Source organism: Microtus ochrogaster, chromosome 4, assembly GCF_000317375.1.
Source record: "Microtus ochrogaster isolate Prairie Vole_2 chromosome 4, MicOch1.0, whole genome shotgun sequence".
Taxonomy (NCBI): domain Eukaryota; kingdom Metazoa; phylum Chordata; class Mammalia; order Rodentia; family Cricetidae; genus Microtus; species Microtus ochrogaster.
The window spans coordinates 55,160,953-55,184,735 of NC_022011.1; the positions used below are offsets into that span (position 1 = coordinate 55,160,953).

The following is a 23,783-nucleotide window of genomic DNA, read 5'->3' on the forward strand; positions in this document are numbered from 1 at the left end:
GATAAAACATCTTTATCTAACAAGATTAGGATGCACTCTCAAAAAATATTGTGAATTGTTGTAGGAGTATGCCATTCATTACAGGCCAGTTTCACTCTGTTCCCTCCCCTTGTCTTGTTGCTACTATCATCAACGACACCCATTCCTTTGGACATCTTTCTACCCCAAGAGCTATTGTACCTAATGCTTCTGGACCTCTGCTCCTTTCAACATTTTTAAATCAAAATCACTGTGACCTCAATTGATCTCTGCCAGGCTCTGGTTTGGCCCCATTTCCACAGAGAAATCACCAAATCTCTTAATTGTTTATAGCATATATGCTCACATATTGTTTTAAGTCTTGTGTATCCTAGTAGAGCTTAAGCTTCACTTATTCACACAGCCACCCATCTTACTCTTTGCCCCATTTCCAGGGTGTACTACAGTGATTGAGATTTAGTGTTGGTTGTGTAAATCATGGCTTTGGGAGAACTGGAAGGAAGACATCATCATATCAGTAATATTTGCACATTTCAGAGTCTTAGTATCATGTAATCAGATATTTTGTGTGCTGAATTAGAACAGATGGCATGAAATATATAAGGATGATTCAGAAAAGAGCTAAAGTGATGGGCCTCTTGCTACAGTAAAGACGTGAACTTTCCAATATTGCCCTCACAAAATACTGAGTATATTTTATCTTAATTTTGCCACACACTACAAATAGCACAACTCAAAATTTGAGCATCACTTTCTCTAAAATTTTATGTGAATTTAAAATAGGAATATGAAACGACTTCTCTTATTCTGAGTTTGAAACTATTTAAACAAGACAGGGTAGCGTTTCAAGCAGAATCTGAGCACAAAGTACCAGAATCAAAGTTCTGCATAATTACTCAAGTTGTTGTCTTGACATTTGAAGCAACAAGCCCCAGAAGATTCCTGTAGTGCTACTTGGAGATGAATATGAAAGCTATGCATGAATTAGAGAGCAGATCTCCATGTAGAGGCAAGAGCTGTAAAAGGAAGGTACCACGTTCCTAACCAGGTCAAGTTTTATGCTGCTGAATGTGGTGATTTCAATGAGAACAGCCCAAATGAGGCTCAGATGTTTGAACACTTGATCTTTAGTTGGTGGCATTTTGTGTAGGTTTGGTATATGTGCCCTAGCTGGAGGAAGAATGTCACAAGGATGGCTTTGTGGTTTCAAAGTCAAATATCATTTCAACTTCCCTCTATGTTTTGTGTTTTTAGTTCAAGTTCTGAAGACACTTTTATGACTTATTTTAAAAATTTAGAAGTCAAGGGACACTTTTATAACTTATTTTAAAATTTTTTACAACTTGTAAACAGAACAGAGAATAACACAATGTTGATTGAGGTAGACCTGCCATGAAACTTCAGTGTTATAATCAACAGATGATACATATATAATACTACATACTAATATATGTATTTAGTACATATCACATATCAAGCTTTAAAGAGATTGTACCTCTTACAAAATTTGGTTCATAATTTGCTTCTTTATAGTCTTACCAATAAGATTTTATTTTCAACAGTACCACAAAGGTATCAAGACTACACTTTTCTCTAATTACATGAGAGTCTTAATTTTTATTCCCTTATAGTCTCACATAACTCGATGACAACACAAAAGAAGATGAAATGGCTTCTATAGTTTCTATACAGAAACAATATTCTGTACCACTTACTTGTGTTGATGTGCTCAGACTTGCTGCTCTTTGGGGCTGGTCTCTCACACTGTGTACCTGACCAATTAGTGGAGCATCTGGAAAGTTCCAAACAATAACAAAACCATCAAGAAATGAGTAAATAGCACAAAACACCGACCAACAATACAGAAACTTCAAATAAAACTTAAGTTTTGAAAGAAGAGCCAATCATTACAGACTGACCACAAGAACTTTCTGACTAATGAGTTTCATATTTTTGTATGCTTCATGCAATTTCAACTGAATAGCATTTGTTGAGATATGTAAAAGAAAAAAATAAGCAGCTACTCAACTAATATCGAGTGTGCATATAACAGAAAACCTTTTTTTAAATTAAGGTTCTGCAGTTTGTTCTTTTAAAGTCCAAGGTGTAAGTAACAAATAGGTATAGAAATATTAAAGTAATAGGAGATAGGAAAAGACAACACTTTCCTTTGTTAAATGATATGTGTATTAATAGGAGCTAAATGAATACACTCAAGATTTCATAAAGAGAAGTTGTTTCCCTGTATTGATTCCACACCAGTGTTGTTGTAAGCCTAAAGGAGAATAAGGGGTAGATTTGCTGAAAATCTGTTAACACAAAGCAGAAATATCTAATTGGCTGATGCCAAAAAATGAATGTGAGCTGTTTTCCCTGTGTGTGACCAATGCTAACTGGCTAGCAGAAATGCCTGTTGAGAGTCTTTCAGCATCAAACTAAACAGAAACAATATTTATTTGATATCACTTCTTACTTAAAATGTCTTTCAAATATCACCATGTTAGAATAGTTGTACAATATACAATAAAAGCTTTCAGGGCCATTCCAAGTGCATCTCTCTCAATGCAGTGTGCAGCACACAGATGTAATACAAGATTTCTGTCCCAATTAATTCATGTAAATAATGTTTTTCCAAGCTAGGCTTTAATCACACCATGTACATTATTTTCGATATTTGTACAAACAGTATTGGCTCTCATAAAACTTGGTTACATTCCATAAAATCACAATAACAAAGAATTCTAACCACAAACAAAAGCTGATGTCAAACCAAGTACAGGATACCCAAAACAAGAAGCAGGATTGATCACTATGAAGCATATAGTTATTTGATTTTTAATGACAATGTTGAATTAAAAGCATGAAACATGTTTCAAATGAAAATTAATATCATTATTTATGTGATGATGCAAGCACTTACTAAGCTTTGTGTTGGAACCTCATAGAAGGCTTACTCGAAGTTTAATTTTTCTATACATAGCATTTGTGATAAGACTACATTAAATGTAAATAATTGAAACAGATAGGTTAAAATCTAGGTCTATAGATCATTTTATATGATTGAATAACAGTCATGCAATGAGCATTTAAATTTGGGGTAAAATGAACAACGAATGAAATGTTTATATAACATTCCATTGTTTCTCATTTGTGATTTAATAGATATTTGACCTAGAAAAACTTTCACCTATTCATGGTTTCCAATTCTCAACACAGTCCACAGATAACTCAAAATAATATGCTTGGGACTGTTTTCAAACATGTTATTCAAGCAAAATCTAATTGTTGCAAAATTCTTTTCATTTTTTGTAACTTTACATCTGTCTTATTTTTCTAATTGAGCATTGAGAGTGTTTTGAATTCTACAATGTCAAATTTGTACTGATTATACACTTCATTATAACACTGATATGTACACGTTAATGTGTGCAGCCATATTGAATTGTTTTCCAAACTTTTTGAGACTTATTCTTTGTGCCACCTTATTTTAAGAAGTAAACTAATGTTCATCTTAAAATATGAGAATGACATTTGCTATATTTTATGGTCCTTCTAGAGCAGCAGTTCTCCATCTGTGGGTTGTGACCCTTTGGAGGTTGAACGACCCTTTCACGGGGTCTTACATCAGATCTCCTGCATACCACATATTTACATTACAATTCAGAACAGTAGAAAAATTACAGCTATTAAATAACAACGAAAATAATTTTATACTTGGGGGTCACCACAATATGAGGGAATGGATTGACGGGTGGAATAATTAGGAATGTTGAAACTACTGTTCTTGAGATAAAAATCTTTGAGGTCATCATTATACTGAAATGACTGAAATGATCAAAGTAAAATTACCTGAGAAATAGTGAATCAAATGCTAATTGAGCAGATTAGGTCCTGACATGAACACAGTGTATCTTATATAATTCATGGTGTTAGGAAAACATGCTTTAGAGAGGAAGGCCAGCAGAGTGGGAAACAGACTAGGGAGATAAGAGCAGTAGGAACTTATAAGAATCCTTCAGTTCTTTAAGTAGGGTCAGGTGGTGTTTGTTAACAGTATAGTCTAATTTTCTAATTTATTCATGCCATGAAGTTTCATACTTATTTCAGGTAAGGAAGTCATGTGCCCAAATTCTTAAAATTTATTTCTTTTAAATGGTGGAGTACATTTAAGTTAAGGAATATTTGACTTATTTTATGTGGGGTTAGCTCTCAGAAATTTCACAAAGTAATTATTTTTAAGAGTAATACATCTTAATCAGTGATGCCAACCTTATAATTTTCCCTATATTTCTTACAAAGCAATGTTTTACAGTCAAAGATAAAATAGGTTATGTTTCACTGTCTCCCTTTGTTCCAAACTTGAAGATAATCTCTTTGAGATATTAAATCAAATAGAAATCATTATTCTTGTTTCTTACATTACAAAATTACAACCTAAGACATTTGCTGCTCCAGAAGTTTCTCTTCCAGTGGGTGATTTAAAACCAAGCATTTTAAAATCATCTTTATAGATTTTAATAAATCTTCATCTAAGTAGAAAGCAATGATCAAGGCCATTAACGACCCAGCACTGAAGGAAAGGAATGTGCATCATCAAAATTTCCTGTCCAGTTGCTCACTGAATTATTTGCATAATCACACCAGCTACAATTTCTCTGGCATCTCTTGCTCCTTTTCTTTATTCATCAAGCAAAATTTGTCATCCATACTGTAGCTCTCTTTGAATCTACACTACTACAACTCACTTCTACCTCTGTTCATAAACACCTACCAGTCAGACTCACCATCACAAACACCTGCATATCACCCACTGAAAAACTATCCTAAGTCTATTTCCCAGAGCACATAATCATGAAGCATAAAGGATTTCATATTAACATTATATCATTCTAGATTATTGATTAAAACTACAGAAATTTTAATGAAATATTTTTGGGTTGGAGACAGGAGAGATAGGTGGATTCTTCTATATTCAGCAAAACAATAATATACACACATCCATCTTTCCATCATAATCATTCTCATCATTTTATGCACCTATGAGTTGCTTATTAGAGGGTTTCTGATTTAACTATTCTTGACAATACTTCTTCCATAGAACTTCAACTTTCGAGAGTTACAAATTTTGCATTAATCTCTTAAGGTTATTCTTTTGCATTTGTAAACCATAAGCACAAAATCCTCTTTGTGAAATTTCTAAAATGTCCTAAATTAGAATAATCATAAAACTGAACTTTTCCTAAAACTTCAGAATCTGGATTTCTACAAGTCAGAGAACTCATTGAGTATCTTGTAATTATTATTGCAGATCCATTTACTATCAATGTTAATCTGAGAGGAGTAATACATAACAAACTTAAATAAATATAATTACTATAGTTCCACAGAGTATATTATTATAGCATGCTTCACTTAATCATTTGTCGTTGTTAGACTCAGAAAAATAATGTGCAAGCCCAACATGATGACTCAAAGTAAGCTACATTATTATTAGTTCTTTACAAAGTATATAGCAAAAAAACAAAAATTGATTTCTTTAGTTTTAAAAATTACTTCTCTACTGGATATTGCCATATAAAAATACTTTTTGAAAGCATGGGATAAAACCGGACTTGCTGAACATAGCGGACAATGAGGACTACAGAGAACTCAAGAACAAGGGCAAGGGGTTTTTGATCCTACTGCACGTGCTGGCTTTGGGGGGGCCTGGGCGGTTTGGATGCTCAACTTACTAAACCTGGATGGAGGTGGGCGGTCCTTGGACTTCCCACAGGTCAGGGAACCCTGATTGCTCTTTGAGCTGATGAGGGAGAGGGACTTGATCGGGGGGGGGGGAGGGAAATGGGGGGCGGTGGCGGGGAGGAGGCGGAAATCCTCAATAAATAAATAAATTTAAAAAAAAAAAGAAAAAAAAGAAAAAAAATACTTTTTGAGTTTATCATGGCATTACAATTTATATAAATATTGTCTGGTTATACTGTTTTAGTTTAGTTAACTCTCTGGGGTAGACGGTGTTGTCCTTAGTAACAGTAATGTAGCATAACATAACACATAATAAACACTGCTAGAAGATCAAAGCAAACTTGTGTATATCAAATAAAAGATCTTCAAAATGGAAGCTAATACTTAATATTACAGATATTACCTATAATTAAATTGTTATAATAGGCACAATTTCAAAGCAGTAAAAGAGATATTTTTGTAATGAGAATTAAGATTAGGTATGTACTATTGTGTGTACTACTGAGTGTATATTCAATTTTTCAGGTATGGTCTTCATAATAATAACAATAATAATTCCGTGTGATCTGCTCCTGTCATTTTTGCAGAAATGTGGTCCAGTGTTATTTACTTTGGGAGAAATTCAAAACAAAATAACTAGATTAATGAATTTTTTTTATTTTCATCAAATTTAAAGGTCATGGAATTCTTCTGGCCACAGTGAAATTCAAAGGTGAACCTTAAAGCAATTGAAACTGTATTTCTCCTGATTGAATGTGTGAAATTTTCATCTTTAAACAAGATGATAGACACATTCAGAAAGGAAAAAATATCTTAACATAAGCTATTTTTCTCTACATATCAATTAATGAAGCAATCAAGAAATTACACATGCGCTATATTGGTCTCAGTGATCTTAAGTCTCACTTAATAAAACTAGAAACGTGACTACTTGCAACACATCACCAAATTTGTACAACCATACTTTCATACAGCAAAATTTATACAAATTATGTCACTTGAAAGATACTTAAATCGTTGGTTTTCTAAATCTATTTGGTTCTGAACCTTAGAAACCAGCATTAGCACAGCCCCACTTGCTATCGTTCCTCTGTGTTGTTCCTAACACCTTTGCTAACTCTAAGCTCACGATTTAGTACTTCAAAATGAACAATCATTGCCTGCAGTTTTAGGCAGTTAGATGTTTATTTAACTTAATTTCTGTCAAAGCCCTTTTGCATTTCTCAACGTTTCATGGCTTTTATAAGCAAAATTCTTTCATGTATCCATAAGAATTCTTAAATTTAACACTATGTTAAAAAAAATTCCCTCTTTGTTAATTTGAAAATTTGCCTCAGTTTTGATTATCATTTTCTGAATGTTATGCCCTGTCCTTGATTTATGTTTTCATGGAGTGCTATTCTATAGTTGGGTACATTACTACATTTATGGTTCCAGCCATTCAGGTGTGTAAGCCAGAATTGTTTGAGACAGGTGTTTTGAAGCATTCTGGGCACTATGCAGATCCTATAACATTGCATCTGTGTCCAACTTCCATATTATCCCTAGGAGTAGAAACCTACCCATCATTTGAAATGAAAAACTACATAGTCCAGTAATGCTTCCAACCAAGCACAATAAGTGACAGGAGCATTGTGAGGTTATTTTATGGTACTTTCAAAACAAAACCTAATTATAGCTCAATGCATTAGGAAAAACGCTTCTATTTATTATTTCTTGCTTAAGACAGTATCGGGTTTTTAATAAAGTTTCAGAATACTAAATAACACATTTTAAAAAGTAAAATTGCAAGAATTTCTGCACCATTTCTTAATGCTTGATTCTCTGTCCTAAAGTTGGTGAGGGTATGAGTATTCTTTCTCATATCAACCTGAAAGCTCAGGGAGATTTCAGTGTGCCATAAATATGTGTCTAATATATTTTGTGGGTTTTGTTTTTCAGACAAGATATTATGCATCCTATCAGGAGGCTCTTGAATTTACAATGAAGTGTACTGTAATTTGTAGGGCCCTGGCCTCCCTTATTCCTGGAGTGCTTCTTGAGGACAATTTCTGGTCAGCATGACTAAGCATTTAACCCTTATTCCTGGAACGCATTCAGTTTCTAGTGAGATTACTAGCATTCTGTTGGTTCCTGTTTTCCCCTTGCCCCACCTGGTTAAGTTCCTATATTCCTCCTGCCCCGCCTGGTGGTTAGCCGCAGGGCATTCATTCTATTTGAGATATGGTAATTTCCCAACCTGCCTGGGTGGGGGTCCTTGTGCTGCAGTAGGTAGATAAGGGCTTCCCCAAGGCTGAATAAAGGGCATTTGGTTGATCTCCTTTCTAATGACCCTAGTCTCTCTGTGTGCTCTTTTCAATCTCCAGGCCCTTGCCCAACTTGCTTTCGGTACAGTGGCACGCGAACTGTACCGAGGGTGTAACACCAAATCGGGTGTTACAGTAATTCTCCCAATTAACTCTGAAATTCAAAACTGCTAGTAGGACACACATAAAAATTAGGACTGAAATCTTGGTCCCTAGTTCATTCTGTTACAGTCTCATCTTTCATGAGGGATCAAGCATCTTCCCTGCTAAATCAAATGATCCCACAAAAACAGCCCAAACGTAGCTCTAACTTCTTTCTTTCAGGTAAACTTACATGTTACACACATGGTTACCCTCTCTCATTCACATCCTTCTTTCTCCCTTTCCATTTGCTCATTCCTTTCTATTTCTTTTGCTCCCTTTCAAAGCAAATTAAACATTCTAAAACATAAATACTTTAGGTTTCTTAAAACATTAAGTAAGACTAACAAACTTGAATGTTATCTGTTTCAATATGAGTTATATTATGACTGATTAGAATATTACATTTACAGATTATATCACCCTATGAGTATCAATATAATCACATTAATATTTACTGTGTTGGTATAATCTTATTATAATATTATGATTGTGATTTTTGATTTGTATTTTCAGTAGAAAAAGTCATAGACTTACATTTCTCTCATGCTTTAATGGGATGACCCTTTCTACTACTATCTTTGTAGTAGGAAGGAGAAGTAAACTTTTTCTGTATGATTAATATTAAGATATTTTCTCTTTAAGCTAATGTGGTTGGTCAAGCAAAAGAATCAGTCTTTCATTAGAACTGCACGAAGATACTGTGGAGTCAGTACTATAAAGTAAAGGTAGTTTAACGCAACTTTATCCTTTTGTTCAATTATAAAATATAGGCAGGAAATAAAACATAATTGTTATAAACTTATGAAACTTTGGATTTTTAAAACAGTAGATATATAAGAGAAGTACATTAGTACACAGTAAAAGTTGAATAGATAAATAACAGTTACACAAATAGCTGCATTGGTTTTGTTTGGTTTCTTTATTCTGACACACATTATAATACAATCCAAGAAAATGTTACCACATCAAAATAAATAACGGGAGCACACTCAGCCTACATATGAATACATATGTGATATAAATTTTTACATTTAAATTATTTTATATGGCTAGAGACACAGCTCAGCAGTAAAGAGCACTTTCTACTCTTTGTGATCAGTTCCAAGCATTCTCATGGCAGGCACACAACCATCTGTAACTGAAGTTCTGATGACGACTTCTGGCCTGTGCAAATACCACTATACATAATGCCCATACATACAGACAGGTAAAACACTCATACATTTAAAACAAATTTTTAAATATATTCTGACTGACACATAAAAATAATTTCATGCATTATTGGGCTAATGTAATATTTCTGTACTTGTAAAGACGTTTTAATTTTACAGCAGGTTAAACACATCTATCTTTCCAAGTGCTTGCTTGTCTGTGTGTCTTTTCAAATGAGAGGAAGATACACTGGAGATGGCTGGGGAAGAATGGGAGGTCGCAGTGGGTGGTCTGCTATGGAGCTGGGGGTTATAAAGGGGCACTGGATTTGGAGGGAAGGAGAGAGACTTGAGTACATGTGGCTAGCCTACCTGATTCCTTAGCCAGCATAGCTGGTGAGTTTGCAGGGAGTGTGGACTGGTGTTGGGTCCAGAGATAATGGGATGATTTATGACAAGAAAGGGGGAGGAGGTCTATGTGATCCTGTAGAGGTAGCTGCATGTGGTTTGAAACAGAGCTCAAAATGAGCCTAAGGGATTAGATTTGGTTGGAGGAGAGGGGACAGATAAAAAATTAATATGAAAACTTGAAAAATTCTATCTTTTATCCTTTGAAAATACATAAAGGTATCTATTATCAGTACACTGATATCTACTTAGTAAACAGGGTCACTATCTTCTCAGGGTACAATCTTAACATTGGGCAAGTAAATGTGACTCATGTGGTATCTATTCTGGACAGCTTGAAGAGCATGACCAAAACTAGAACAAATTACAGACTGTTCCTGGGATTGAAAAGATACTGATGTGGCAGGCTGTCTTGGGTTTTACAGTTCCAAACAACATGCATACATCACACGTGATGTTTTGAAAGTACTCCCAGAGGCATCAGTAGCATGCAATGATCTGACTGAAGTGTGGACACCACAGACTGCTAGAGTTCTCCCACACAATGTCATCCCGGAAATCTGAGGTTTTTTTGGAATCACTCTGAAACTCTCTTGAACTCTTCATGGCTCTTCTCTAGAGAGCCCTGGTCTGCAGTAAGCAGCTCTGCTCCTCCTTAAGGGCAGACCTCCACAGTCCAGGTTATGGAAGCTGGAAGTCAGGCCATAACCAGGCCTGGAAATACAGAGGAATAATTTCTACTTTAAAAAAAAACAAACAAACCATGAAACAGAGCCTTATCTTACTTTTAAAACCTTAGTCACAATTTCTCAAACATCAGCTGTAAAGTCCAATTGTTTTTTTTTTTTTCCCTAAGGAGTTGGAAAATAATCTTGTGTTTCTAAAAAGGTCAGTACATCAGAACAATTGCAAATCCATACGAGATGAGGACGCTCATCACCGACTGCTGTGGTGCCTGGCCCTCAGTTTCCCACAAGCTCATGTTGGGGAGTCATAAACTTTCACTGGCTATGTTGGCTCTTTTCCTAAAACCAATTCCTGCCTTGTTTTTCAGGGTCACAAGAGGCTTCCATCTTGTCATTTTTTTCTCTGCTCTCCCTGCGGCCATTTCTGTCAAGGTCATCGCACCGAAAATTGATTGGCTCCTGATGTCATTACATTTTTCTCTCAATAGCAAGCACATTCTTTTCACTGCAAAATTCTCACTGCATTTCCCTTCGCTTTGCAGACTTCAGAGAGCTAGCTTTTCTATCAGTTTCTGATCATTTTAAAGCTAGTCAAAATAATATTTTTCCATTTATTTTTATTAATTATTAAACTTCATTTTTAAAGTTTGTCATGACTTGGAAAAAATATTCCATGTGATTTATATAAATTATCTTTTTAATCTTCACAAAAGTCTCAGGAAATTGATCAAAGCAATATATTCATATTAAGACATTAAGAGATATAGGAGGATAAAATTGAACACAACTGCTGTCTCAACAAGTAAGGTCTCGCGTTCTGTTTTTGTACTATTTACTAGGAAATCCAAGTCATTTTTAACTTGAAAATTCTTTGTCTTCTTTTAAATTAAAAATTGGGAGTCATTATTAATACATTTTAGAAACTCATGCCTTTTTCTAGTACAGTGGTTTTCAATCTTCCTAATGATATGACCCTTTTATAGTCCCTTGTCTTGTGAAACCACAAAATTATTTTCATTTTTACTTCATAATTCCAATTTTGCTATTGTCAGAAAACATAATGTAAGTATCTGTGTTTTTCAATGGTCTTAGGTGATACCAGTGCAACAGGCATTAGACCCTCAAAGGAGTCTGATGGAGGAAGGTCATTGGTTAAGTAATAAATAAACTGCTTGGCCCTCATAGGTTAAAACATAGGTGGATGGAGTAAACAGAACAAAAGGCTGGGAGGAAGAGGAAGTGAACTCAGAGACGCCATGCTCCCTGCTCTAGGGCAGACACACGCCATGAAGCTCCAACCTAGGATGGACGTAGGCTAGAATCTTTCCCGGTAAGACTGGTGCTACATTTTATTAGAGATGGGTTGGTCGGGATATCAGAATTAGCCAGTAAGGGCTAGAGCTAATGGGCTAAGCAGTGTTTAAAAGAATACAGTGTCCCTGTAATTATTTCGAGGCATAAGCTAGCCAAGTGGCCGGGGTGCCGGGGACACAGCCCAGCCCCTCCTATTTACTACAGGAGTCATCACACACAGGTTGAAATCTGCTGTTCTACTACATCCTCCTGTCAGCAAGATCTTTCAAAACCACGGTGATAATCTGTATCTTCAATATTATGTCTCCTATCTATGGAACCCATTTCAAACACATAACTCAGAATGGAAGTTGATAAAATTTAATTAATACTTTAATATTATTCACCGTTTACTTGATAGTCCTCTAAAGTGTAAATATCTTTGGCCATTTGAATAAAAATGACACCTATAATCTCATCAGGAAGTGACACTATTTGAGAAAGATTAGAAAAATTAGGAGGTGTGACCTTATGTTAGTAGGTATGACCATGATGGAAGAAGTGTGTCACTGAAGTGGAATTTAAGGTTTCAAAGTCCTCGTTTGTCTGTGGATCTGAATGTAGCTCTCAACTATTGCTGGAGTAGTAGCCAGAACCGTGCTTGCCAACATGATACCCACCATACTGATCACTGACTTAGATAATACTGTAAGCAAGTCTATTTAAATGCTTTCTTTTAGAAGAGTTACCTTGGTCATGGTGTCCCTTAGAGCAATAGAGGAGTGACTAAGACAATATCCTTCCTTCACACCCTCCCTCATCTCTTTGTACAGGTAGTGTCAGAAGGCTTCCTAATGTTCCCTTTTCTCACATCTCACAGAGAAAGAGAGAAAGGAGGTCCAAAGCAAGACAGTGGATGACCAACAATGGCATTTAGAGAAGCCAAAACAAAATTAGTGAAATTAACTTCTCTTCATAAGATGATATATAGAATTTACATTATAGAATACAATAAAAGCTACCAAATATTCAGAAAAGCAATGGTCCTAAAATAACAAAGAGGATAAAGTAGATCAAATGCATGATAAAAAAATTATTCTATTTTTTCTGACTCAGAAAATTTATACATAATAAAATGCAGGTACTCAGTCTTAAACTCTATAGCAAAGGAATTAAATGATACATGGAGAATGCATGTTAATGGTTGGGAATTAATGACTAAATCCCAAGCATAAATATTTTATGGGAAGGAATATACTATTTTGTGAAAAGGAATAAGACACACAAATTTAAAGATGCCATGGACTACAGGTAGGATTCAAAAGCCAATTTCACAGAAAAGTTTCATGTCCACAGACCACCCCAATAGGGGTTCATTTCCCATAAAATATGGGCCACAACAGACAGTGGTGGAACTTGTGAACACAACTGTGATGTCAAGTTACGTGGATAGAACTTTGTGGAAATCAATGGCTCCAAACACAAATGCCTATACATTTCACCTAGTTAAAAACTGGGGGTTTGGGTGGGTGTTGGAATTTTAGCTTTGTTTGAAATGTAAAAATAAAGCATAGAACTTCATAGTGATATATTGCTCTGACTATGTAGGAACTATTCTTGCCCCTGGGCAGGAGGAAATAAAACACAATGCGGGAAGTGTTCAGGCATTTTGCCACAATGCCATTTTCAAAACAGTGAGCATCTAAATAGATCTGGTTTCAAAGCAATAAAATACTCAAAGTAAATATTTTTGGTTCTCCGTTTCCATAAAATTCAAATATACCTTCAGAATATATTTTTCTTCATGGTTTTAAAAAGAATATAAATTACTCAGAGAATTATATTTAAAAAAAATCAACAATATCCAAATTTCAGTAATATGTACCCGTCATTGCTACTTTAAGTTATTTTCTTTAAGAGTTTTCTCTGTGCATGTACAAGTATGTTTATTTTGCATGTGTATGGGCATGTGTTAACATATTTGTATGTGATATATGTTTTATTTATTTATTTATTCATTTATTTATTTATTTATTTATTTTTGAAGTCCTGGGTATCAAAAAAAGCTTTTACATATGCTATATAAACACTCCACTCCTGAGTATATTTGAGCATTTGGAATTTAGAAAGATTTCACTGTGCTGTCTGAATTAGATTGAGTGGCTGTACAACTCTGGATGACCTAAAACTCATTATCCTCAAAATCTTGCTCTCCACGGCAACTAACCTTCCATGAACACACAGTACCTAACAATTTCTGATTAGTTCTCGGGAAAAGGTGTTAGTTCATTTTAAAAATCTGTTTAGAGTCCACGGGGATAGGTATATCAGGAAAGTCTTGATATACTTCTAAGGAAGTATACCCAAAAGAAATCATACAAGTCTGGACCTCACATAGAAAGCATCACATCTTGGCAGACTGGCCAGTCTGAGGAGAGTCTACAGCCAAGGCAGCCAATCAAAAGTGTCACAGAATGGACAGGTTTAAAAGAAATGTGTTTTGTCAGTGTTCAGATGGCTAGAACTTTAAGGCATGAGTGTGGGCGACTTTTTTTCTGAATCTGTTTTCTTTAATTTATAGACAAATATCTCGTGTCTAGCTTTTCCCACTGTGAAAATTCTTTCTGACCTGCTATTCTTTAATGAAAACTAGTTCTTTGGATTAGGGTGGATTAAGGCCAACATTCACTAACTATTTACTTTGATCACCTCTTTTGAAGGACCCATCTTCAGTGTCAGTTCCATTCTGGAGATTTAGGAATTAGGACTTCATTGTACAAATTGGGTTGGTATACAACTAGTCCGTACTGCTCTTCGATGATTAGCCTCAATTTCAAGTCCTTTTTTAGGTAAAATATTCATCTTTAGAGACAGCTGATGTGGAAAGTCCTTCTGTATATGTGTTGCTTTTACTGGTTAACAAGTAAACAAACTTCTTTGGCCTGTGATAGGACAGAACAGAGTTGGCAGAAAAATTAAACTGAATGCTGAGAGAAAGTAGCCAGTAACCTCAAAGGGAGAAAGATGCAAGGCGCCTGCCAGATGGAACCTTATTGGTAAACCACGAGCTTCGTGGTAAAATATAAAATCATGGAAAAGGGTTAAATAAAGATATAAGAGCTAGCTAGCCAAACGCTTAAGCAATTGGCCAACCAGTGTTTTAATTAATATAATTTCTGTGTAATTATTTCAGGACTGAGCAGCCAGGAATGAATGAGAAGTCTCCAACAACAGACAGCTTCCCTATACTAACCCACTACAAAAGAGCACAATTGGAAAGGCAGAGGGGGCATATTTTAATGCAGATCTCAGTAAGGCAAAAAAAAAAATATATTTGCAAGGCTGAAGATGATCCCATGAGGCTCAATACTGTGCTCCAGGTAAGGCAGGAGCTCAATTTCCCTAGATCTGGGAAAGAGACAAGTTCACAAGGCTTCTGCTGACATTATGACCCTGTTCTCTAACGCTGCAGGTGGGATCACTGAAACTAAAATCTGGCTGATGCTTTGGAATCAGAGTGACGATGTTTAAAGTTACAGTTCCTTATGGTGAAAGACAGCAACATATTTGGGTCTACTCCTGCAGCACATGAATTCTCAGAAGACAGGACGCCTTTTTTCCCCCCCATTTATTCCTGACTCTGTTGTCCACAGTCCTAGCTGGCGATATTTACACCAAATAGCTGACTGAAGAAACATGACAATCAAATGTCTTCATCATAAGTCATTGGTCCAGGACTCTTTCAACTCACCTCAACACCTCACCTCTACCTCACCCCCCCTCTTCCTTTCCATCCCCCTTTCCCATATTCTTTCCTCCAAGACTTGATTTTTAAACTACCTCCGTCATCGAGTCCTTCTTCATTTTTGCTCAAATATTTCTCCAACTTATGCCTCCTTTTATGTTACTATAGCAACCAGGGCATGCCTTCAGCATTTTGTTGAGAATGTCAACTAAATATCAAGTTAATTAGTTATTTTGTGTAGTTATTCCTTTTGCAGAACATAGACCCCGAGAGATAACAACGTAGTCTCATTTTTTTCCACCTTATAAACAAGGACTACCTTCCTAGAACTTTCTGATATCTTGACACAATTCCATCTGAAAATTGAACAGCAAATATCAAAATGAAAGCCTCCTTGAACTCCTACAATGGTACTATGCTTCTGCTCAAAGTGACAAAAAGCAAAATTTATATTTTTTTCTCGTTAAATTTAATTCTTCGTAAAACTTTCCATTAAGTATAACTGAACCAATTTTTACTATCTACTTGTCACATACAAGAAGTGGCATGTCATTTGGAACCAGTATGACATGAAGCGTTAACCGGATAAAACTGCAGAGGGATGCTGGTTTTATTGAGCCTCTTCAGCAAAGACAGAGTTGTAGCCTACAGCTATTTCTTCAGCAGCTGTGTATGCACAGCAAAGTGTATATGGGGTGCCAGTGGAGTACAGGAAGCAGAGGTGAGCCAAGCACCTCTTGGTTGTGGATGAAGGAAAGAACTATGAGTAATGCTATAAAGTCGCACCATGGAGGGAAGCCCATGTTGCATACAAAGCTTGGATCTGACGTAAGTGAGGCACTAATCCTATGGGAAGTTCTTAGATTCCAGGAAGCATGGACCACTTGCTATTGAGTTCTATATTTTTTCATTTATGTGGTTGGAGAAATAGTTCAGGAGTTAAGAACACTAACTGGTCTTCCATAGGACCAGGGTTTGATTCCCAGCATTCACATGGTGGTTCACAAGCATCTTTACTACAATTGCAGGGAATCCACTACCCTCTGATGGCCTCTGCAGATACCAGTTATGCATGTGGCACCCAGGCATACTTGCAGACAAAACACTTATATACATTAAATAAAATTTTAAATATAATTTTCTATTAATATATTGTCAGAAGTGCATAATGAAAAACTTTAAAATACAGTTTAAAATTTTTCAGTGGCCTATTGTAAAACTGACAAAACTTCCTCCAAGTAAGTGTAAAAATATACTGTTTTGTTCCTTTGTTTTTCTTTGCCATTTTCTTTCTGTTGCTCACAAAGTAATAAATGAAAATGGCCATCTAGAGACAAAAGGGAAGGCTTTCAACGAACAAATTTGTTCCCTAAATTGAAGGATAGAGCAATAAAATTTCTAGGTGGAAAAACTGGGCTGTCACCTTCATAAGATCTGAATACTTTATTGACTTTCCGACCATGTGCGTTAGTCCTATACAATTCAGATAGGATTTCTCTCCATGAAGATGGAAAAATGATATGCCATTGAAACTAAAGCAGGCAGCACTTGAGACTCTCAGAGCAGCCTTTGTTTCCTATAAAGATTTTAGGTGAAATAGTACACATCAACTTTTCTCTAAAGATACCGAACACTACCATTAAAGATCGGGCTGAAACACACTTTTCTACACATCTCCGCACCTAAAGATTTAGCTGCTAAGAAGATGCTGTGGGAGCTGTATAATCCTTTAGTTGGATTACTTTTTATTACATATAACTATAGGTGTTATTAAGTTTTTAAAACTTACTTACATGTTATAACTATAAGAATTGTAAATACCCTAAACACAGCTAAGACTTTTTTGTTTCTGTTTTCGTACACTGTGATATTTCCTCCTAGGAGGCATGAGCGTGAGAGAAAACCTGATCTCACTTGTCTACCATCATATTACTTAAAAGCTGGACATTAATGGGAACAAACTTCTTAATGGCTTAAAGTCTCGGTGCAAAATTATTTTCCTCTATTCTTATATTCTTCCTTCATTGAGCTCCTAACTAAACAATGAGGAAAATACTTCTGTTATTCCTTACTGCCTCACCCTAAAGGTCCCAGCTGTGTGTGAATTCTGTCTCAATTGGGGCTTCACACACCCCTCTCAGTAGCTGCCTTGTCCAAGGTAATGAGCCACATATAATGCTTAATCTTTCTGGGACTGAAACAACTCTTGATTCTTTAGTCCACAGGAAATTGCTCACGAACAAACTTCTCCAATTTGTCTTTCTTGATCTTCATGGCAGCAAATATCTCTCAAAAATCACCTTACTAGACCTAGATGGAGGTGGGTGTTCCTTGGACTTCCCACAGGGCAGGGAACCCTGATTGCTCTTTGAGCTGACGAGGGAGGGGGACTTGATTGGGGAAGGGGGAGGGAATGGGAGGCGGTGGCAGGGAGGAGGCAGAAATCTTTAATAAATAAATAAATGTTCACAATATCTCTGCTCCCAGTGATCTCGTGCCCTCAGTAACCTTCATTGTCACTTCCACATTGATTTTATTTTCAATAAATTCTGTTTTCCTCAGTGTTTCACCTATTCCTTACTTCTAATGCTCCTCTAATTTTTGTTTCAAATTATTACTGACACCAAAAAGGCCTTTGATTATCCCACTTTGAATCATACATAATTTCTTATTCACCTGTTTTCACCCTGATAATATTCTGATATTATTTCTATTGTAACAATTAAGGGATAATTTTATTTTCTCTACAAATATGCTCACTGACTCAAAATGAATTTTATGTTCTTTAGCATTATATATAGGGATGATTTAAGGATAGAACATAAAATTCTATAATCATGCACAGGTGATCAGATGTGTGTGACCACAATGTGTCAACCTGAATAAGGTACAGCAGTTAGACAATAGCATAAGAGTACACATAAAATATGGAGAATATATAATGTACTTCTCTTTCAGTTTTGTGGTTATTAATATGTCTAAATTAACAAGTGTCTTACTCATTGGTTATTTATATTTGGTTAATGAATTACTGAACATATGATAATATATTTTCTCTATACTTTTTATGACCTAACTGTTTCAGGTTTGTATAATAATCATTAATACTTCTGCTTGGCAACAAAATTGAAGGACTTAGAAAAATCCAAGTACAGGCATGACTTCCATAAAGACAAATAGACACAGAGATAATGTTACATAAAAATAAAGACATTCCCTAAAGTCCTGTAAACACTGTGTTCTTCTTTTGCATTTACCAGCTTCACTGATTATCAATCCCTGGTACTATCTGTTTAAAGATAAAGATTACTGTGAAGTGCTATAGCCATTTGAATAAGTTTTCATATTCTGGTGACATAGGGAATCCTTTCACAGAAAGTTATCCTGGTAACTCTTTCTGATGAATAAGAAACAAGAGCTGCTATGATGTACAGACATTGCACCAAAGCACTGAAACACTGACAGAATAAACCGAGGCTACGATCTAGGACAGAGATTTCAGTGATGATAAAACTAACCTCAAATAAGTCTTCATTGTTTTTTTGGCCAAGAAGCACCTGAACTCAGACAATTTGAATAATAGAGACTCACTCTTCTACCTATTCCTCCCTCCAGATGTATCCCAAGGATCAAGCATCATTTTGCCCCTGAAGTGTCAGCAAAACTTTTGTTGTAGGGCTCATAAACTTCCACACGTTCCTCTTGAATTTAAATGGGAATGCCACCTTCAGAACCACCTCTTTTAAGTCCAAGCTTTTGCCTCAAAATCCCAGCAGTTAATTGTAACAAAAATAGCCAAGTTTTGGAAATGAAATCGAGAATTTTAGCCTGACTTGCTTTACAGTTTTATTGGATAGGCTGACCATGACTCCAGTGAGGCTACTCCAAGGTGTCCTTCAAAGCTGCTGATTTTATCACTGAGTATTAAGAAAGAACCAGATATAGGTCTTTCTACTGTAGTGAGCCTAGAGGAGATGCTGGAAGCAGAAAATATGTGTTTACTTTCCATGGACTACCCCCAAGTCATCACAAACTAAAGGAAGGAAAAATGATGCAAACTACAATGAAATTAAATTTCTTGAAATATATTGGCATGCACTTTTTCTTAATGTAATAAGTCATACAGTTTTCAATGTACATAAAGGAAACAAATAGTATATTATCCCATCAGTTTTTGAAATAGAAAAAGTCAAACTTAAAAAAATCATTGCCTGAAATGTAGTAGCTACAGACTTTAAACCTCTTGTTTCTGTCCTCCTTGGATTAAAGTCTCCTGTTTTAGCATCTGTAATTTTACGAGCAAGCCTGAGTAGCTTTTTCATCACTTGCAATATTACTACACACTCTAGCAGTCTGTGGCATACACAGTGATCTGTGAGCAAAGCATAGGTTAAGTACATGTGACAGAGATGAGCCCCGAGATTAAGTATACACTGTGAAATGCATGTGGATGCTCATGATTTAAACCAATGAACTGTGGCCTGAAATGATGTCACAGGAAGCGCAGCAGTAAGTGGAAGGTTAAACCTACTTGCATCTCGGCTCATTAAACGCAGTTAAAGTGCACATCCCCTCATTCTGACAGTAGTGATCACAAGGGTTCTCTTTCTGGTCACAGCGCTGACTTTTAAACCCCACAGAGCATCTGCAGAATTCCAGTAAAATACAACTGAATAAAGCGTCTGACTTTTTGCCATATATGTTTAAATTTATCTTATACATTGAAAGTAATATAAAATAAAATGTTCCCAGGAATGCTTTCCTCCCTCACATATACCCTGATGGTATGTTCCTCTGAGAACTAGGGGGACAGGATGCTTATTGGATTCACTCGTGGGCATCATTCCTTTACTCAGTTAAAATAAAACTCAGTACAGTGACCACATCAGAATGGCTTTAGGTGGTCTGTTCTAGGGAATCAGCAAAGTGAGATGGAACAAAATATCAAATTTCCTAAGTATTTAGTAACCAAGCTGCACATAATGTACTCTGAGAGAGCCACGAACTTAATTGGTTTATATTTTTTTCATACTCTAAGTCTAATACAATCATCAGATAATATTATATATTTGAAAACATAGTCCATATTCTTTTGACAAGAATATTCCTAAGTACTGAGGAATACACACACGCACGCGAGTGCATGCACACACACACATACACAATAGTCTGTAGGTTTCATACAGCTTAATAAGGTCAATAAAACCACATCAGTTTTCCAAGAATTTCCAAGTTAGAACTTATGAATGTCTGAGATGATATGATGCTAAGAACTGAATGAGCTATTCCTCAAGAGATCTTTAAGAAACTGATGAGAAAGGGTTTATGTAGCACATGTGTCCATGAGGGACAATTGACCAGAGATATGCATGACACACCTACTTTAAAAAAATTATTGCCCCAAGAAAGGAAAACATTAGGATCATGACTCCGCCTACATGCAGCTTTGTCTTATGCAAATTACCCGCATTAGGAGATACTCACACACACACAGGTACATTAATTTCAGGATCCAGCTGGCATGTGCCACCATTGTAACAGTAACCGTCACATAATTGACAGCTAGAGGCAATCTTTCCATTAGTGCAGCTGCAGTAACAAAAGAAAAAAATAACATGGTTACCACCAGTATTATTGGTGTTGAAGGTTGACACAAAACACCTGAAAGCTAGAATAGGCATCATCTGAAATCCTCTGGTTTGGGTTTAAATCTAAGGTTTGCAGATGTGCAGATATTTGCTTATTAGAATAAGGGCAGATTATGTTTGCATTTTACTAATTTTCAACTTAGTTGTTTGATAAAACTTTAAAGCAGCTAAATATATGTTTAGAAAATACTCTTGTATATCACTCATATGTTAGGGCATGATGAATTTATTTTTCAGTTAACTGGAACTTGATTACTTAACGGTGAGCTATAAGGCACACTACAGAAGTATAATGGATTTCTGTTCTCACTGTAGGATGTTCTAGAGAGAAACGTTAGCATTGCAATTATTTTAAACCTGTATGAAGGTATATATACATATCTATTCACATAAGAGTACATGAGTTTATGTTCTTGTGTGTGTAGAGGCCAGATGAAATACTGTGTGTTATCCTTGGAAATGTTATTCACCTCTTTCAAGGAAGAGACTCTCATTGCCTAAGGTTAACAATTAGGTAGATTTGTTAGGCTGCTTACTAGTATCATTTTGGTTCTGTCTCTACAGAATTGGTTGCCCAGTGGTATTAGTTTGGGAATATGGTTCTGTAGGTAAAGGCTTTTGTCACCCAAGTAGATGACATGTAACTCTTAGACTTGGTCATCTGGCCTTCATGTGCACTGTGATATGATTGTGCCCCAAAGCTGTGTACACAGGTATAAAAATAAACATTCATGGAAATAAAAATATCAAATTAATTCACATGTTAAATGCATATTATTCAATCAACGTCACACATGTTGCTTTGTTTTGAGTCAAGGTGTTACTTTCCAGCCCAAGCATATGTGATGTCCTGCATAGCCAAGTCTGGTCTATGATTTCATATAAGTTCTTGTACCTCACCCTATAGAATACATCACTTACAGGTGTGAGCTTCTATGTCCTTCAATTTTTTGTTGTCAAAACTGAGTTAGTTAGTGAAATTCTAAAGCTAGTAGTGAGGGAGTCATGCAGGAGCACAGACAGCTGGGTACTCTTGAAAATCACACCTCAGAGACTAATAACAGTTACATTAAATGCCTGGGCTGGAAATGAACACCATCTTCCTTCAGTTTAAAATGGACCTAGCAATGCTGAACAAACAACAACAAAAACACGGTCTTGTATGTTAAACGAACAACTGTATTGACCATGGTATACTCCTGAGAAAATGTGGAAACTGTATATATCTATTCTCCAGGTCATTGGGTAACCTGATTTCCTTGCTGAAGCATTTGTAAAAAGCTATATACACGCTATTTTAAAGTAGAGTACAATTTCATACTGGTATTGGTCGTCAATTGATAAAAAAAAGTCAGTTGTTTTACAAGTGTAGACATGACCTTGGTACTGAAGTAAGGCTTCAGCACAATTGACTGATATTTCTGACCTTCCTGTGGTAGATCCCTTCCTATCCTTAGACTTGATTTTACTAATAACACTATCTCACCTCAGCTTCCTCAAGATACAGCACACCCTGTCTAGAGAATTCCCGAATGACATTAAAATGCCTGAGAATGATAGGAAGCCAACTTCCTCTTCATAATTTTCTTACTATGTGTACATTCACCTGTTTTCCTGTAGATTGTATGGTGGCTGGAAAGGTACAAGCTGAATATAATTTTGGTCAGCTTTTGAATTTGAAGACAATTCCACAGAGCCTCTATTTCAAAATAGAATATCTTTTAAATATCAACAGGCGTGATGAATTCACTGTGTGCAAGTTGGAAAATGGGACTGTGTAAACCCAGAGCCCATCATGGCATAGGTCTCACATTCCTCATTAATAGAGGGTGTAAGATCGTTAAGATCTTTTACAGCTGATCTGAACATGGGCTTGACAATACACACGCAAAGTGAGCCAAAATACACAGTCAATAGTACTGCCTTCTGAAATGTTAAGTGTGAAGGCATTTCTTTTCCTCCTTTCCAAGCTTTATTGAACACAAAGGCAGGAAAAGTTATAGATTATGATTCTAGTAAAGGAATAATGTCAAAGAGGAAGAATTATCCATTACCTATTGCAGAGTTTTACATAAAATGATAAAAATATTATATAATTAATGATAATTATACAAAAGTGGAAATAATGTAAATTAATTGTTTTAAATTCCAGTTTCCAACATCTGTGATAACTTTTGTTCTTTTCCTACTAATGTTTTCTTTGAGTTTGCAACTGAAAATAGAAGTTTTCAGATATTTTTAAGTATGGAACAAATACTACTTAATTCCTCAATTTCCTATATGTCATTTTTTATAAAAATCAAATAAGTTCAAATAAACTCACAATCTCTGGTTTAATCAATTCTCAAATGTTACTTTCAAGTTATCTAGTAAATACAAAAAAAGTTGATAGGAAAGATAATATCAAATGGTTCCTCTCTGAGTGGTTCAACATGAGTTACAAGCTTCTCTTCAATGCTATGTACTTCTATCTCCAAGAATAATATGTAGTGATGATCACTGTCATAAGAGTCTGTAGATAGTTTATAGCCACAAATATTAGTGTAAGTGGAAGAGACTCAACAAAAACATTATGTAACCAGCTCTGATGAGGAGCAGAGGTCATGAGGAGCACAATTCAGTACAGTGAAAACTTCTTATAGTATACAAAGGTGATCCTAATAAAGTTCCAGCTAGCCATC

The 23,783-nt window shown here is 35.7% G+C and overlaps 1 protein-coding gene across 1 annotated transcript in view; it reads right to left on the minus strand.

The window, feature by feature from the left end:
* Positions 1 to 23,783, minus strand: part of Lrp1b (LDL receptor related protein 1B) — a 1,800,012-nt gene that overhangs the window by 11,130 nt on the left and 1,765,099 nt on the right. The window contains exons 86-88 of the mRNA XM_026778709.1: positions 20,939 to 21,043; positions 19,986 to 20,099; positions 1,695 to 1,771 (exon numbers count right to left, since the gene is read on the minus strand). Of these exons, the coding sequence (XP_026634510.1) occupies positions 1,695 to 1,771; positions 19,986 to 20,099; positions 20,939 to 21,043 (296 nt within the window). The remainder of the gene's footprint in view (positions 1 to 1,694; positions 1,772 to 19,985; positions 20,100 to 20,938; positions 21,044 to 23,783) is intronic.